The sequence below is a fragment of the Lepidothrix coronata genome, unplaced genomic scaffold (genome assembly GCF_001604755.1).
Source record: "Lepidothrix coronata isolate B3197 unplaced genomic scaffold, Lepidothrix_coronata-1.0 Scaffold14, whole genome shotgun sequence".
Lineage (NCBI taxonomy): Eukaryota > Metazoa > Chordata > Aves > Passeriformes > Pipridae > Lepidothrix > Lepidothrix coronata.
Genome location: NW_016690194.1, coordinates 5,559,982 through 5,574,980, shown reverse-complemented (window position 1 = coordinate 5,574,980; position 14,999 = coordinate 5,559,982). Strand labels below are relative to the sequence as shown.

General features: G+C 36.2%; 1 protein-coding gene across 9 annotated transcripts in view; it reads left to right on the top strand.

The window, feature by feature from the left end:
• Positions 1 to 14,999, top strand: part of AGTPBP1 (ATP/GTP binding protein 1) — a 57,391-nt gene that overhangs the window by 33,220 nt on the left and 9,172 nt on the right. For 5 of the 9 annotated variants that reach the window (XM_017806121.1, XM_017806126.1, XM_017806125.1 and 2 more), the window contains 7 exons: positions 174 to 318; positions 2,331 to 2,484; positions 3,242 to 3,422; positions 4,841 to 4,970; positions 5,339 to 5,470; positions 7,048 to 7,224; positions 12,465 to 12,625. In XM_017806121.1, coding sequence (XP_017661610.1) covers positions 174 to 318; positions 2,331 to 2,484; positions 3,242 to 3,422; positions 4,841 to 4,970; positions 5,339 to 5,470; positions 7,048 to 7,224; positions 12,465 to 12,625 — 1,080 coding nt within the window. Of the gene's footprint in view, positions 1 to 173; positions 319 to 2,330; positions 2,485 to 3,241; positions 3,423 to 4,840; positions 4,971 to 5,338; positions 5,471 to 7,047; positions 7,225 to 8,244; positions 9,757 to 10,695; positions 10,832 to 10,857; positions 11,000 to 12,464; positions 12,626 to 14,999 lie in introns of those variants that run through there. The other 4 variants (XR_001873363.1, XM_017806129.1, XM_017806127.1 and 1 more) reach the window with 4 other exon arrangements.

Here is a 14,999-nt window from a genome sequence, read left to right as displayed (position 1 = left end):
TCACTGCTGTAAGACAGGGTCTTTACAGCTGGTGGGAATTTGTGTATTTAACCTAAATACAGGTTATATATGCAGAATTTCTAAAAATCCTTCTGACATTTAAAATGTGTGCTCAGAAATAATCAATGGTATGAAAAAAATTAATATGTATGCTACCTTTATTTTTGCTTTAGGAATCACTTTTCAAGAAGTTCAATTGCTGCTGGAGGTCAGAAAGGAAAATCCTATTACACAATTACGTTCACAGTGACTTTCCAACATAAAGATGATGTGTGCTACTTTGCTTACCATTATCCATATACATACTCAACTTTAAAGGTAAGAAGATTATGGTATGTTACATAGATAAATATTTATAGTTTTAGAAAGTGTGAAATATAAGCATTCATGAGTGCATTCTTTTGTTTCTTCTAATAAAATTTAAAATGCTCCTTAAAATTTGAAAATGTTCATAATGTTAGTGTTTAGACTGCAAAGTGTATAGGTTGTTCTAAAAAACAGTCCTGGAAAAAAAGAACTGATGCCTGCAGGCTAAATGGGTTTTCTAGGAGTCATAAAAATGATTATGGAACTGGAGCATCTCTTTTACAAGGAAAGGCTGAGGGAACTGGGTCTTTTCAGCCTCAAGAAGAGATGACAGAGAAGACACCTCATTAATATATATTATATCCGTAAGTATCTGAAGGGAGGGTGCCAAGAGGATGGAGCCAGGCTCTGCTCGGTGGTGCCAAGCAACAGGACAAGAGGCAACAGGCAGAAACTGATGCCCAGGAAGTTCCTCCTTAACGTGAGGAAGAACTTCCCTACTGTGCAGGTGACTGTGCATTGGAAAAGGTTGCCCAGAGAAGTTGTAGAATCTCCCTCATTGGGGATATTCAAGAACCATCTGGACACAATCCTGTGCCATTTGCTTTAGGATGGCCCTCTTTGAGGAGGGAGATTGGAGCAGGAGACCCACTGTCGTTCCTTCCAGCCTTACACATTCTGTGATAATTGATTGGAAACAGTGCTAATTGGATGAAGTATTTGTGTTTGAGTCAAATTTGGGTCAAATGACTTGTATCCTGCTGTTCTACATATACTTCTTGATAACTGAAGTTACTATAATTAAGATAATCTCACTCATCTCACAGGCACTCTGTACCTGTGGTTCTGCCCAGATGCCGGCATGGACTCTCTGCCCACCTGATACCCATTCCTTGACCTAGGACCCCATACTGGCTTGGTAGTCCACCTTGGAGTTTGCTAGCAAATTGCACATGCCCACTCCCCACCTTGCACACCTGCTGTGGGGAAAATGCTTATACTTGCCCGCCACCCCTAGCATCTGGCACCAGGCACATGGGCTGGTAATCCATGTTACTATTCTAGGTGCTGGCACTGAGAAATCAGCCTTTATTGCACCACCAGTTTGGGAACACACTGTTCTTGTTTCAGTGGTTGAACACCAACACCCTTTACCTAGTGCAGTAGCTGGCACTCAGACACTTTCATTGTTGATACCACTGACTGAAGGGTGCCTGCAGTGCTTACTGCTCCATCTGCTGGAGTCTGCTTTGATTCCAACAGCAGCTGGGACATGGGACACAGAGTCTCTGGTACCCACAAAGATGCTCCCAAGAGGTGTGTCGTCTCCAACTAATGATGCTGAGACACTTGATCATTCCCAAATCCACCTACACCTGTCTTGTTAGTTGCACTAGCCTACATAGCACTTGCATGCACAGAATAGAGAGTGAGGCTGCTAAGGAGAGAGAGAGAGCTAAGGCATACTGCAGGGATCAGGTGCTTGATTTTTGTATGGTACCACAGCCCCCCTCTTGAATTTCCTGAATCCTCAGGTTCCTCTTGTTTCCTCCTTATTCCTCAGGTGACTCCAAATCTTTGTCTGTAGATTCCTAATGGCCTGTCAGTGAGAGACTGGTGACTTTGGTCTTTGCTGTTGTTTCTGCTGTGTCTCAGCTCTCTGTTGCTGTTTGTTGATTATTCCTTTACTTGTTATCACTTTTTGCAGTGGAAAGGTCATTTATCAGATAACCTTATTGCAGCAGAGGTTCTTACCTTCCATTTACCCTTACAGTAACATCTGTGTACAATAATGTACCCTCTCTGCCTTCATCCTTCTTGAAGCAGTTGGAAAAACAGAATCTGTAAAGAGAAGTATTCAATCAGTCAGAGATGTAGAGAATGATATTTCATGGTCAGAATTATGATGGAAACTTGTGCATTATTTAGAATAATAAGAAAGATCTGTTAAGTAGTACCTTTGAAGTATGCTGTCATGTGATTTGAAGGATTTGAAGTATTTTTTCATTATTTTTTGGATGAAGATGCATCTTCAGAAGCTGGAATCTATGCACAACCCTCAACAGATATATTTTAGACAAGATGTTCTCTGCAAGACCCTGGCTGGCAACAGTTGTCCATTAATCACTATTACAGCCATGCCAGAATCCAGTTACTATGAACATGTCTGTCAGTTCAGTAAGTATGACTTCTCTTTATCATCATCTGAAAATAATGCAAAACTAGGTATTTATAGAAAAAAAAATTAGTATTAGCTGCTATGCATTGTAAAAACAGCAATGTAAAATAAGGGTAATAACTTTCTTGAAATTAAGAGGCACCAGTAGTTAGGATTTGCTATCTATTTAGTAATATTTATTTGTAGTAGTCAAATAAAGTTATTTATATTTGGAAATGTAAGAGTATATATTAATATATTTAAAATTTTTGTTGCTAGATGTTTTTGTATGTTACATTTTGCAGACAACACTTCTTGGAAAAGAGTGCCTGATGAGTAACGTTTTTCTCCAAATGCTGAGGTTATTTACTTGTCAAAAAATCTTTCATAAAGCCAATATGTAAGCTACTGTGATGCGAAGTGAGCTTTGGCTGTAATAGCATTCCTGATTTGTTTGTCCACCCCAGTGTTTTTCTTGGCTGTTGGGAAAAAAGTTGTGAAAGTCCTATCATAACTGCCAGCTCAAACTAGTTGTGACTGTATAATTGTCTGATTTAATTTAAAGCTCCACTGTGATAGTTCTGTAATTAGCAGTCCTTTAAAAAATATTATGGCAAGCTCGATCAATAATACTCATACTCAGTAATACTCAAATCACAAATACTGAGTTTTTTGCATTGTAATGAACGTAGCTGGCTATTGTCTCTTTTTTCAATTTAACAAACTGTTTACTTAGCTTAAATCATATTTTGCAATTTCTACGCATACTTCTTTTAGGGAATCGTCCTTATGTTTTCCTGTCTGCGCGTGTACATCCTGGAGAGACTAATGCAAGCTGGGTTATGAAGGGAACACTGGAATACCTTATGAGTAATAGTCCAAATGCCCAATGTTTACGGGAATCTTACATTTTCAAAATTATTCCCATGCTCAATCCAGATGGTGTCATCAATGGAAAGTAAGCATACATTTACTTACAAATATGTAGCCTGCACTACTAATTCCTTACATCATTATTTTAAACAGAATAATCTAAAGTAATCCTGGAAAGATACAAATGCAATACTTAATGAGATAAAATCCAACTAACAGTTGCAATATTGCTAGGACTTTTTCATTTTTTTCTTTTTAAAATGTAGTTGCATTGTGTCACAATTTTCAGTTTTATAAAAAATATTTTTAGTTTTCCATGGATAATAATCATTGCTATGTGATTTGACATGACATTTTAATTGTCTCTCTGAACAGCAGTCTTGGATATGTATAACAGCGTTATATGAGACCACACCTGACATTTAGGAAAAGCTAAACAACTTCCTAGTCCTTATGAAAAAAAAAAGCCTCATATTTGAGAAAGTTTTTTACGTAAATATGTCTTTTTGCTGTTGTCATATGTTGTTAAAAGTGGAAAGCTAATAAGTGTGCAAGAGAAAGGGTAAGAGAGTATCCTGGTTTGATTAAAGTTATTCATAGTAATTATTTCACTTACTGCTACTTTTCTTAGTAGATTTAAGGGATATTTCAGAACCTTTTGAAACTGCTGTGAGTAAGCATTCAGCAGTCTCCATTTACTTGGTTACCGGAATTCAAATGAAATGGAAATTTTGCTATGATGAATCTACATTTTCTTCTCATCTAGTTATGGGTAATATTTTAAAAAGTTTTGTGAACAAAATAATAAAAATAAAACCAATTATGGATTTCAGTAGAACTCTGTCTTTAAATGTAAGAGCATGTGTATACTGAAACACTTCTGATGAAATAATTCAGGATATAGGGACAATTAAGAAATATGTCCAAGCAGACACAATCTAAAGGCAAATGTAATGAAGATGACTACACGGTCATGAATTTCTGCAAGTTTAAAAGTTCTTGCTGATAGCTGACTGAATGCAGAGATGATCTTTATTTGTTTGCTGGGTTTTTGTTTGTTTTTTTTCTTTCTTCTTTTTCTCACAGCTCCTTGTCTCCTAACAGTTTCCTGTTTCAAGTATTAGATTTCTAGTTGACATTAGTCTTTAAATTACAGAAGTCAAGACACCAAAAATGTAAAGATACCTTAAATTTTTAATTACTAATTTTGAACTAACATTTCAATAGAATTTCAAGCCGTCAGTTTCAACAGCAAATAAATAATATTACAAGTGACTTCACATAAGAAGCTACTTCTAATTTATTTTTAGTTTCTCTGTAACATAACTTAAAATACCCCAAACAATTCTATTACATGGCATGTTAGAAAATTGAAGTTTGTTTCTTGCCAAACTCCTTCCAAAGAAGCAGTGGTGATGAGGAAATCTTGAGGTGGGGGGGAGGCTTATTTAAAAGTATGATAATACAGACTACATCATGCATTTTTCCACCCCCCCGCAATAGCCACCGTTGCTCTTTAAGTGGAGAAGATTTAAACAGACAGTGGCAAAATCCAAATCCAGATCTGCATCCCACTATTTACCATGCTAAAGGGTTACTGCAATATCTGGCTGCTATAAAACGTTTACCTTTGGTAAGTATGTGTGTGTAAGCAATTCTGAATTTTTTTAACTTTATCTATGTAGCTAGTCTATGAATGAAACATTTTAATGTGGTCTTGTAAACCGTGTCACACTTAAATTTAACTTGGAGGACTGGTCTTCTGCAAACCTGTAGATGTAAATCTGTTGCATTGGCTAGGATAGAAGGTTAAACCTTCCTTAGACGAATCCCATGTTTTTTGTCATAATACACAAGTTAATTATATAAGGAATTGTGTTGCTTAATTCTTTTGAACTTTCAACAATAATACAAATAATAAAAAAAATTTGCCTTATGTTACTTTCACAAAATGTTAACTCCGTATGCCTTAGTTTTATTTTGCCAAATGATTTATTGTAGGTCTACTGTGATTATCATGGTCATTCTCGTAAAAAGAATGTATTTATGTATGGCTGCAGCATCAAAGAGACAATGTGGCATACGAGTGTTAATGCTGCTTCTTGTGACCTGATGGAAGACCCTGGTTACAGGGTAAGTTTGACATTTGAGTTTGACATTTGTACCTCTTTCATTGGGCATGGATTTGGAATATACTTTTAAAATAACTTCCTGATAATATTCTGTGCAAGTAATGACTCTATAACATAAGCAGACTTATTTAAAATGATCTCTTTTTAGTTCATGAGTGTACTTTTAAGTATTTTGAGAGCTTTAAATATTTACATAGAGTGTTTAATTTTTTTTGTTGTTTCTTTTTACCAATAAGTGCTTTTTTTGTGTGTGTTTAATATTACTGTTAGAGACAGTAGGTGGAAAATATACTTGTGTGCATTCATAATTACTAGATGAGCGTATAGTCATTTAAGCATGGCAAACAATATTCTAGAACAAGAAAAGATACAGGATTGTTCTGAGAAATACTCATTTTTGTGTGTGGAAATAGGGAAGATTCCTCTTATACAGATTTGTAGGTAAGACATGTGCCCCTAATTACATATACATAATCAACTTCCACAAAAACAGCCACTGCACTGTATAAACTTTCAAAAATGTAAAAAATTTAGAGGATTGCATGTTACCTGTTTCTTCTGTGAATCTCCACTGCCGCCTCGTGGCAACTGCAAACCCGTGCAACCTAAATGCATCCAGGCCCCCCTTGTTTTTTTTGAGGAAATGCAGAGTTAAGCTCGACAAACATGTGAATGCATGATAAAATGCTTGTTATACATCCATGAGTGTAAATGAGTAGAGGTGCTTTCTGTACTCCCTCATTTACAAAAAACAAAATCTATCACTTCTTGATTTTCTTGTGTGATTTCCTGGATGCTGAATTGGATGCCATTCACGTCCTGCTGCTGTAACACATTTATATGAGGTTTTGTCACTTCAGCCTGCACTACTGTACTGTACAGTCAATAAGAGTTGTGGGGAAAAAACCTTTTGATTTCAAAAAGGTGGACTGAAATGTTTGGGCAAGGTTACCCTACTAATGGAGTATGTGCTACTGAAATAATAAATTTGAAGCAGTCATGTTTTGTTTTAACTGACACAAGTAAAGCTGGAAAGAATACTCATTTAGCATTAGTCAAACACACATATTTGTGTAACTATTCCTTGAAGCTGTCATGTAAACAGTTATACTACATTTTGATTCACATTCTTGAAGTTAAATATGCACCTAGTGCTTTGCTGTATACAAATTAATTTTATGTATTAATAAAGTACTGTTTTTGTTAGGTCTGTAAATGGGATTGTTGAAACAGTCTGAAACTGAATTAAATAACTTTATGCAAAGAGTGGTACACTTAATTTAAGCAAGCTTGGCTTGGTGAATTAGGGAGAAGATGATGATCAGCTGAAGAATTCTCTTGTATCCTGATTCTTACCCACATAACTAACAATCTGAGTGACTGAATCTTAAAAAAAGGATTTTATTAAGTAGGAAAAGGCAAACCTGAAGACACTGTTTTTAAAACTTAAGATGGAGATTTGTTTTCTTGTTACTTTAATTCAAACTGCAGTAAAATTTTCTCATAATGGTTTGTGATTACGTGGCCCCCTATCATCTCCTTCTGTAAAGGAAATAATTTCAAATTGCTGTCCTGCAGGCACTCCCCAAGATCCTGAGTCAGATTGCCCCAGCATTCTGCATGGGCAGCTGCAGCTTTGTAGTGGAAAAGTCCAAGGAATCTACAGCACGGGTTGTTGTCTGGAGAGAGATAGGAGTACAAAGGAGCTACACAATGGAAAGCACTTTATGTGGATGTGACCAGGGCAAATATAAGGTAAGAAGATATCTCAGTTAAACTTTTCTTTCTTTTTAATTTCTTCCATTTGCATCGGTATCTTATTCTATAACCCCATTTGCTTGCTTGCTTGCTTTAACTTCTAAAACCTTCTGAAACCTTCTGAGGTCTGGGTACACTAATGGCAGGATGAAATTACATAGCTTGCAATATTATAAGTTGCATAACAGTTATGCTTATGGGCTGTTTTAACAAGATTAATATTAATCATTGCTTGTAACACTTACGTATGCATGTAGTTAAAAAAACCCAGAACTGTTCTGTCCAATAGATTATTAAAATTGGGTAATAATCAATGCCAATACTATAATAAAAATTTACTTAATACGTGGCAATTTCAGACTTCACCATGGCAGTTCATGATTCTTCAGCAGGTATTTAGTAGTGTCCCTCACAGAATTTCCTGTGTAGCTGAAGAAACAGGCTTATAAATCAAAACATTTTCATATCAGGTTACCAGCATTATAAATTACACATCATATCTGAACTCATTATAGTTGTTTGACTTCTTGACTTAAAATTTGTTTTCATTTTCTCTTCTTGAAAAGTATTAACAGGGCTGAGTATTTGAAAACAAAATGTGACCTTGTTTTTAGTGTGTCAATAGTAGACAACGTTCGTGGAAGAAGTTGGTTTCCTCTGCCTGAAAATAGAGCTTAGGAATGCTAATCAAGAAAATGATCACAAGCCTCAAATAAGGTGCTTGACAGGAAGAGGATCAGAAGGCCGGAATCAAGGATAGGGTGGGACAAAAAAAAGTTGGAACAAGGTATATTTAGTATATTAATGTATGTTCCAACATCCATGCTTGTCTCCCTAGACAGCAGGAAGACAGACATTTTGGCAGGAAATTTGGTAGGTCTGTAAGTACTAAATTTTGTCAATTAATACAGAAGCATTCCTGCTATTATCAGAATATTCCATTATTCCTCAGCTGACATCATTATGGAGCTTTAAGGAAAGATAACTGATCCAACTTGCTTATTTTGAAATTTCCAGAATATTCTTAAACATGAATCTTCATGCAGTGTTGCTACAGAAAGTACTTAAGAAAAGTGAAGAGCTTTGTGGACAAACTTCCAAGATGCTTAAACCTCCAAAGCCCTTCTTCTGCAATGAAGGAAAAAAATGGCTGGATTCTGTGGAAGAATCATTTACTGAAAAGGAAAGAGCATTCCTCTGTGTAATATAAAGTAGCTGATGAGATAAAATTGCTGTTCTGCCATTCATTTTATTTGGCATAAAACAATTTGTGAGGTCTTAGTCATCCTCTGAATGTACAGGAAGATTCTTAATTATTTCTTCACTAGGATAATGCTCAGACTTACTAAGAAAATATATCTAAAAAGCCCAGTTGACTGGACTGAACAGGGAAAGAACAGCATTTCTCCAATGAGAAGCTGAAAGAGATAAAAAGGCTCAGGCTTGGGGTTTTTTTTTTGGGTTTTGTTGTTTGGGTTTTTTTGTGGAGGGAATGGGGCCAGCAACTCTGTCAATAAACTTGGGGTATAAATTAAATTATATATGTCATAATATGTTATTTCAAAATAGAAATTGAACTGTAGAAATTTCCTTCCCTCCTACTTCCCATCCCAAAGGGCATGAGAGTTCAGACTCTCAGATACACAGACTGGACTGTGTAAAGGTCTGAAGCACTTTTCCAGTCTTATTCTGGTTTGGTGTCATTGCTGAATTTTGTTCAAAATACAAAGAGGATTACTGAACAATTTAGTTCTCTGTGGAAGAAATACTGAGTCTTTGCCAAAGCTGGGTAATATCTGAACATCAGTTTTTCTTTTTATTCTTTTTCATTTTACTTGGACAATGGTGATGCTAGACTATTTCCAGCCACGAAGCTGTGGAATTGAAGTTAGCAATTCTTACCTGAATTTAGGATCTCTAATAACAGAGTATCTCTGGAAGCAGTCTTTTTTCAACTGATTACATGGAGTCTTTGTAGTGTGTTGAGAATTAGTGCTGCAAATATTGCTCAGTCGTCTGCAATTCAAGATGTTGAAAAACAAACTTTCAGGGGAAAAGATTCTCCAGGATCTACTATGGAGCGTAATTAATATGACAGACAAAAGAACAATGTTTTTGATAATTTAAGCCACCTAAAAACTGAAATCAGTCCCTTTCCTGATTAGAAATTACTAAGTTTAGGAGTATTGATCAGTTTTGAAGTTAATGGAAACGATTTTGTTATGTGGAAATTTTATGATGTATGTGAAGAGAAGACTTCAGGAAGTAAGGATTCAGTCAACAAACTTCTCAGTTATGATGATTCTTCTGTCTTTAGATTTTGAGTTCTCAAGAATGATTATGTCTTTGTAGCCTCTGCTGAACACAGAAGATCAGCATGATGTTTTGCTGTCCAACTGACTTCTCCAAATCTTAATTTGGTTAAGTACATATTACAGGAACATTTTTCTCAACTTGAGGTCACAGTCTGTTGTGCCTTTGCTTTGTCTCTTTGCTTTCAGGTAGCAAAGTTAATCACTGAAACGCTCTACTCATATGAAGGTATCTTCATTACACGGTTAGTAAGAAAGACTTCAACCTTCCATCTAAAAAGTTACTGTCTAGAAGAAAGACAATTGTATAAAATGTAAAGGAAAAGGAATGACATTTAGCACACGTTTAAAAAAAAAGCAGCTACTTCCAGGTGGCTTGTGCTTAAAAACAATGTCTTTAATAGGCTACAGTTAAAAGTGCTAGAACAACAGTTGAGGATAATTACAAGATCAAGAAAAGGAGCATAATTATGGCTTCAGTGAAACTGAACTTCACCTCAGGTCCCTTAGTGATGGCAACTGATGACGATGATTATTATTGTTATTTCCTGAAACACACTTTGAGTGTCTTGTTTCATGGAAATTATGAGGTTTGGCTGCTGGAAGAATAACAGTGGATTAAGAAATTCAGTATTTGGCAGTTGTGTGGTATTGCATTCCCCTTATCATTTAAAGAAATGAGAGAAGTAAATCTAGACTTTACCATGGGCTTTTACCACAATTATGTAGACCCTTCAGGGTAGTAAGTTCAAAGTTTATTCTCCCAGTGTTCCACAGTTATCCACCTCCAACCTGATCCATTTAGTTTTCTCTTAGTTGTATCCTATTTCTGCTCTGCTGAAAATAGCAGCCATGGAACATGTGCACGCTATTTATCTTTCTAACAATTGTCTTTGCACTTTCCGTCATACTTTACTCTTACTCCTTTTTCAACTTAGAGAGCCTCCTGTTATACATATGCTATCTATAAGGAACCTACCAACTAATGATAAGTTCTTCAGCAACAAATGTAGACACTGATTGGAAAAGTTTCTGAACCATCAAGTTGTGCACATTAGTAATCTTTGTAACAGTGAGATAGATTACTGTTACACTTCTCCTTCCTCTTCTGCATACTTGTTGCCTCTTGTCCTTAATGTTATTTTAATCTCTTTAGGGCAGGGACTGTGTCTTCCTGTGATTAGCATAGTGGAGCCCCAGCTATGTTTGAGGCCTTTGAAAGTTAATGATGTGCAAACAAATATAAAACAAAAACAAAAAATTGGCCTCTGTGGATAAGGTACTACACTGAGTGAGGAGAACTGATTTCTGTTCCCAGCGGGGTCAGTGACATGCTGTGAGACACTGTGCAAATCGCTTCAACCCTCTCTGCCTCCATTTCTCCATCAGTAAAGTGAGGATAATTCTTCCTTTATTAATAAGTGCTTTGAAACCTACAGCACAAAAGCATTATAAAAGAGGTAAGTAGCATTACTATTAAGAATAATACTCAAATATGCAACTCTTCTTCACTGCTAACAGGTTTCAGTACCATTTGGGTGGAGGATGGCACTGTTTAGAATGGTGGATATAGCTTTATCTTTCTTGTTGCTGTAAAGCACCTTGTTTATGAAGACTACTAAGGGAAGAAAAGAACTCACAAGAAAATCAAACTTTCCATCTATTAATTGTGTGTATGTTCAAAACAGTACATGAACAATGTGTGGGATGAACCATTTCTGGAGCAACATACTTTCTTTTAAACCTTGCATTTTAAAACACCTTGTCAGTGTGGCAACATATACAAAGCTTATGTGTTTGTTTTTTTTTTTAGCTTTTGGTAAAAAGTTTTCTACTCCATTCTTTTTGCTTCATGTATTTTTCCTACTTGATGACTTAGCTTACTACCAATTCCTGGCTCCTCTGCTTCCCTGTTTGTTTTGTCAAAGCTTCTTCTTAACTAATCTTTACATTAAGAGGTTTAGAAGATCCAAACTGAAACCCTTTTAAATTCTCCAGAGATACAGAAGTTGCAAAGGGGGAGATGGAGCAGGGTTGTGCCATTGAATTTGCTAGTGTATATACGGTTACAACTAGCCAATTCCATAACAGTTGAGAGTCACTCTAGACTATGCTCTTTTCATAAAGTAGTTGAGGTCAGATGTTATGTCTCTATGTACTGCACTCCTGACTAAATTAAAAGTGTAGTATTATCTGATGGGAGGCTTTATCACATATGTGAACTTGGAGAGCATTACAAAAATTCTACCTCCTAAATAGTCTTTGCAGAGGAAAATGCCTGGGTATATCATTCAAGTTAGAAAACAGCTATGGCCTTTGATAATTTGTTTGTTAGTTTTAATTACTAAATGTGTGAATAAATGCTTTCAGAATTAACACATAACCTCTAACTTATAGGGGAGAAGAGATATCTGTGTCAAGGAGTAACTTTGATGTCTTAAATAGTCATATCTATGTGTCAGAACATAGCAATGAACTTAATCACAGCTACAATATGAATTTTGTCTTTCTTCCTTCTTATTAATGGAACTTACATTGAAGAATCTTGTATTTGAAATTAATTTTTATAAATTTTGTCTCTATTTTTAAAAATTATTTATGCTTATAAATTTGGACATAATCTCTGTCTCTCTTCAAATGCTACTGGGTAAAGAACTGTTAATACTGATGTACTAGAAGTAGACTAGAAAGCTCCAAAAAATGTGGGTGTCTCTGTTCAGACTTAGAGGAATCATCTAGTAATTTCTGAATCTCTTCTGTTATTCTTGTTAAGAGTTTACTCTACAGTTGTTATTTGTTCTGTCTTTAAACCAAGAGACTGTATTGAACAAAATAACAAAATGTTGATGTAGAATAATTCTGCAGCATGTGTGGTTCCATCTGCATGTACTATTTTGTATTTTTTAAATCTCATTTTCAAATTAGGGATTGCAGATAGGGACAAGAGAACTGGAAGAGATGGGAGCAAAATTCTGTGTTGGCTTACTGCGTTTAAAAAGAATGGCCTCATCCTTGGAATACAATTTGCCTTCTAGTCTGTTGGATATTGAAAATGAGCTGATTGAGTCAAGCTGTAAAGTGACAAGGTAGTACACATTTATTATATTTTCTTTCTTTGAGGGGAGGGGGGAAAATTGCAGTTTCTCAAGTGACGTAAAGATTCTTTCAAAAATATTCTTCCACTCATCAAAAATAATGTTGATGTGTTGTAACCTCTTACTGTAACAATAATCTGAATATATTGGAGACCTATTGTGTTAATTGCTTCAAACTTTGAAAGAAAACAGTACAGGCTGGGTCACATTTATTGCTGGGATAAACACTGGCAATTTTAATGTCATTGCGGGGTTATTATAGGCCATAAAACTCAGTAGTAGGTCTTAAGTCTCAATTGTCTCTTTGCAGGTTTGGGGTTTTTTTTTTGGTTTGGTTTGGGTTGGGTTTTTTGTTACTCTACAGTATTAAAAATGTGTTTAAATGGACTTTAAGTATGTGAGTTAGAGCACTAAGAACTGTAAGTTTTTATTCCAAACATTTTTTTTTTATATATCTCCTCTGGTGGAGATATATAACAAGACTTAGAGAATTTAAAACATGAGAAATAAAGTCTGGGTCACAAAAGAAATTTATATGCTCAGTAACTAGGTTATTAAGTTGCCAGTTCTTAAAGCTGTTGATGGGCTTGCAAATGTATGCGTATTATTGCATGTTTCCATTCATGTAATTCATCACTCAAGTATACACCATGTACATGGTAACTAGGGATGCACAGTGAAGTGTGATTTCAAATGTGCAAGCATCTCTTTATGAAAATACGGTTAAAGAACCAATAAAGCAAAGTTCCAGACTTCAAAAAAGCATTACATTGGGAAAGAGTAAACTATAATGTTTCCACTTGGCATACTAAGAGATGAAATAATTGAATTGGCTGTAGCTCCAACTTAATTAAAAAAACAGAGTGGAAATTTGGGAAAAAAATGAAATTTATTACTGTTTTTGTGCAGCTGACACAAGCAAGTGCTTGAAACTAAGACTTGCTTTGGAAGTAAGATTAATGAGCAATTTGTCTGCAGATGGTGAAAAACTAGCAGAGCTATGGGAGGCCATCTATGGCACTCTATCAAAGGGGGAGATTGTGTTTATTTCCAGTATTTAAACACTAAAGTGTTATACTGGAATGTTGAGTACTAACAGTAACTGGACCTTGTGTTCATGCTTAGCATTTACAGTTAATAATGAAAAGTGAAGGTGATAAGAACAATAGGAGTAACAGTAGAAGAGTGTCTTAAGGGCGTGAATAAAAGTGTATGAGGATTAGCTGTGATGTGTAGGTATCTCTCACTCCAGTGGTGGCTGGATCCCCCAATGTCATTTGCTCACTTGTACAACATCAGGATGCTTGTAATGGCTGGATTTTTACTGTCAGAAAAAGTTTGTGCATGGTTAAAGGTGAGTTAGTGATTCCTGAAAGAGACAGGATCAGAAGGCAGTTTGGGACTAACCAAAGAGGGGCTTTTATAAGTATGTAAGTAGTGAAAGGAACACTAAAGAAAATACGAGATCACAGATGAATGGGGCGGGAGCCCTGATGACACAGGACACGAAAAAGGCCAAGTACTTCATCACAGTCTTTACTAGAAAGACTAGAAAGTTCAGCTTTCAGTACTCTTAAGGACCCGGAAACTGGGGAAGTCTGGAGCAAGAAAGGCATACCCATGGTGGGAGAAGCAGGTTGGAGAATACTTAGGCAAACTAGTCTTATGTAAGTCCAGAGGTCCTGCTGCACCCGTAAGTACTAAGGGAGCTCACTGATGTTGGGTGATGTTGACGTGAATGATCATGATGACTGGGCCAGGTGCCTAAAGACTGGAGGAAAGAAAATGTCATACCTATGAACAAGGAGGAGGATGCAGGAAACTACAAGCTGGTCAGTCTCACCTTGATCCCTGGTAAGGTAATGAAAGAACTAATTCTGGAAAGTATTTCCAGCCACATGAAGAGGAGGTGATCATGAATAATCAACATGGATTCGCTAAAGGAAGTCATACTTGACCAACCTAATAACCTTCTACAATGAAATGTCTGACTTGTTAGACACGGGGGATAAAGTGGATATTGTCAGCCCTGATTACAGTAAGTTTTTTGACACTCTCTGCCATGGAATCCTTATAGAGAAGTTGATGAAGTATGGGCTGGATGGGCAAACAGTGAGATGCATTGAAAAACTGACTTAACGACTGAGCCCAGAGGACAGTGATCAGTAGCACAAAGTCTAGCTGGAGGCCAGTAACTAGCTTTGTACCCAGGGGCACTATACTGGCTACTGCCCTGTTCAACATCTGCATTAATGACCTGGACACTGGGGTGGAATATTCCATCTGAAGTATCCAGATGACACCAAAGTAGAAGTGGCTAATCCAGTGGAATCTTTACAGGCTGTAAAAGTGGGCTGACAGAAGT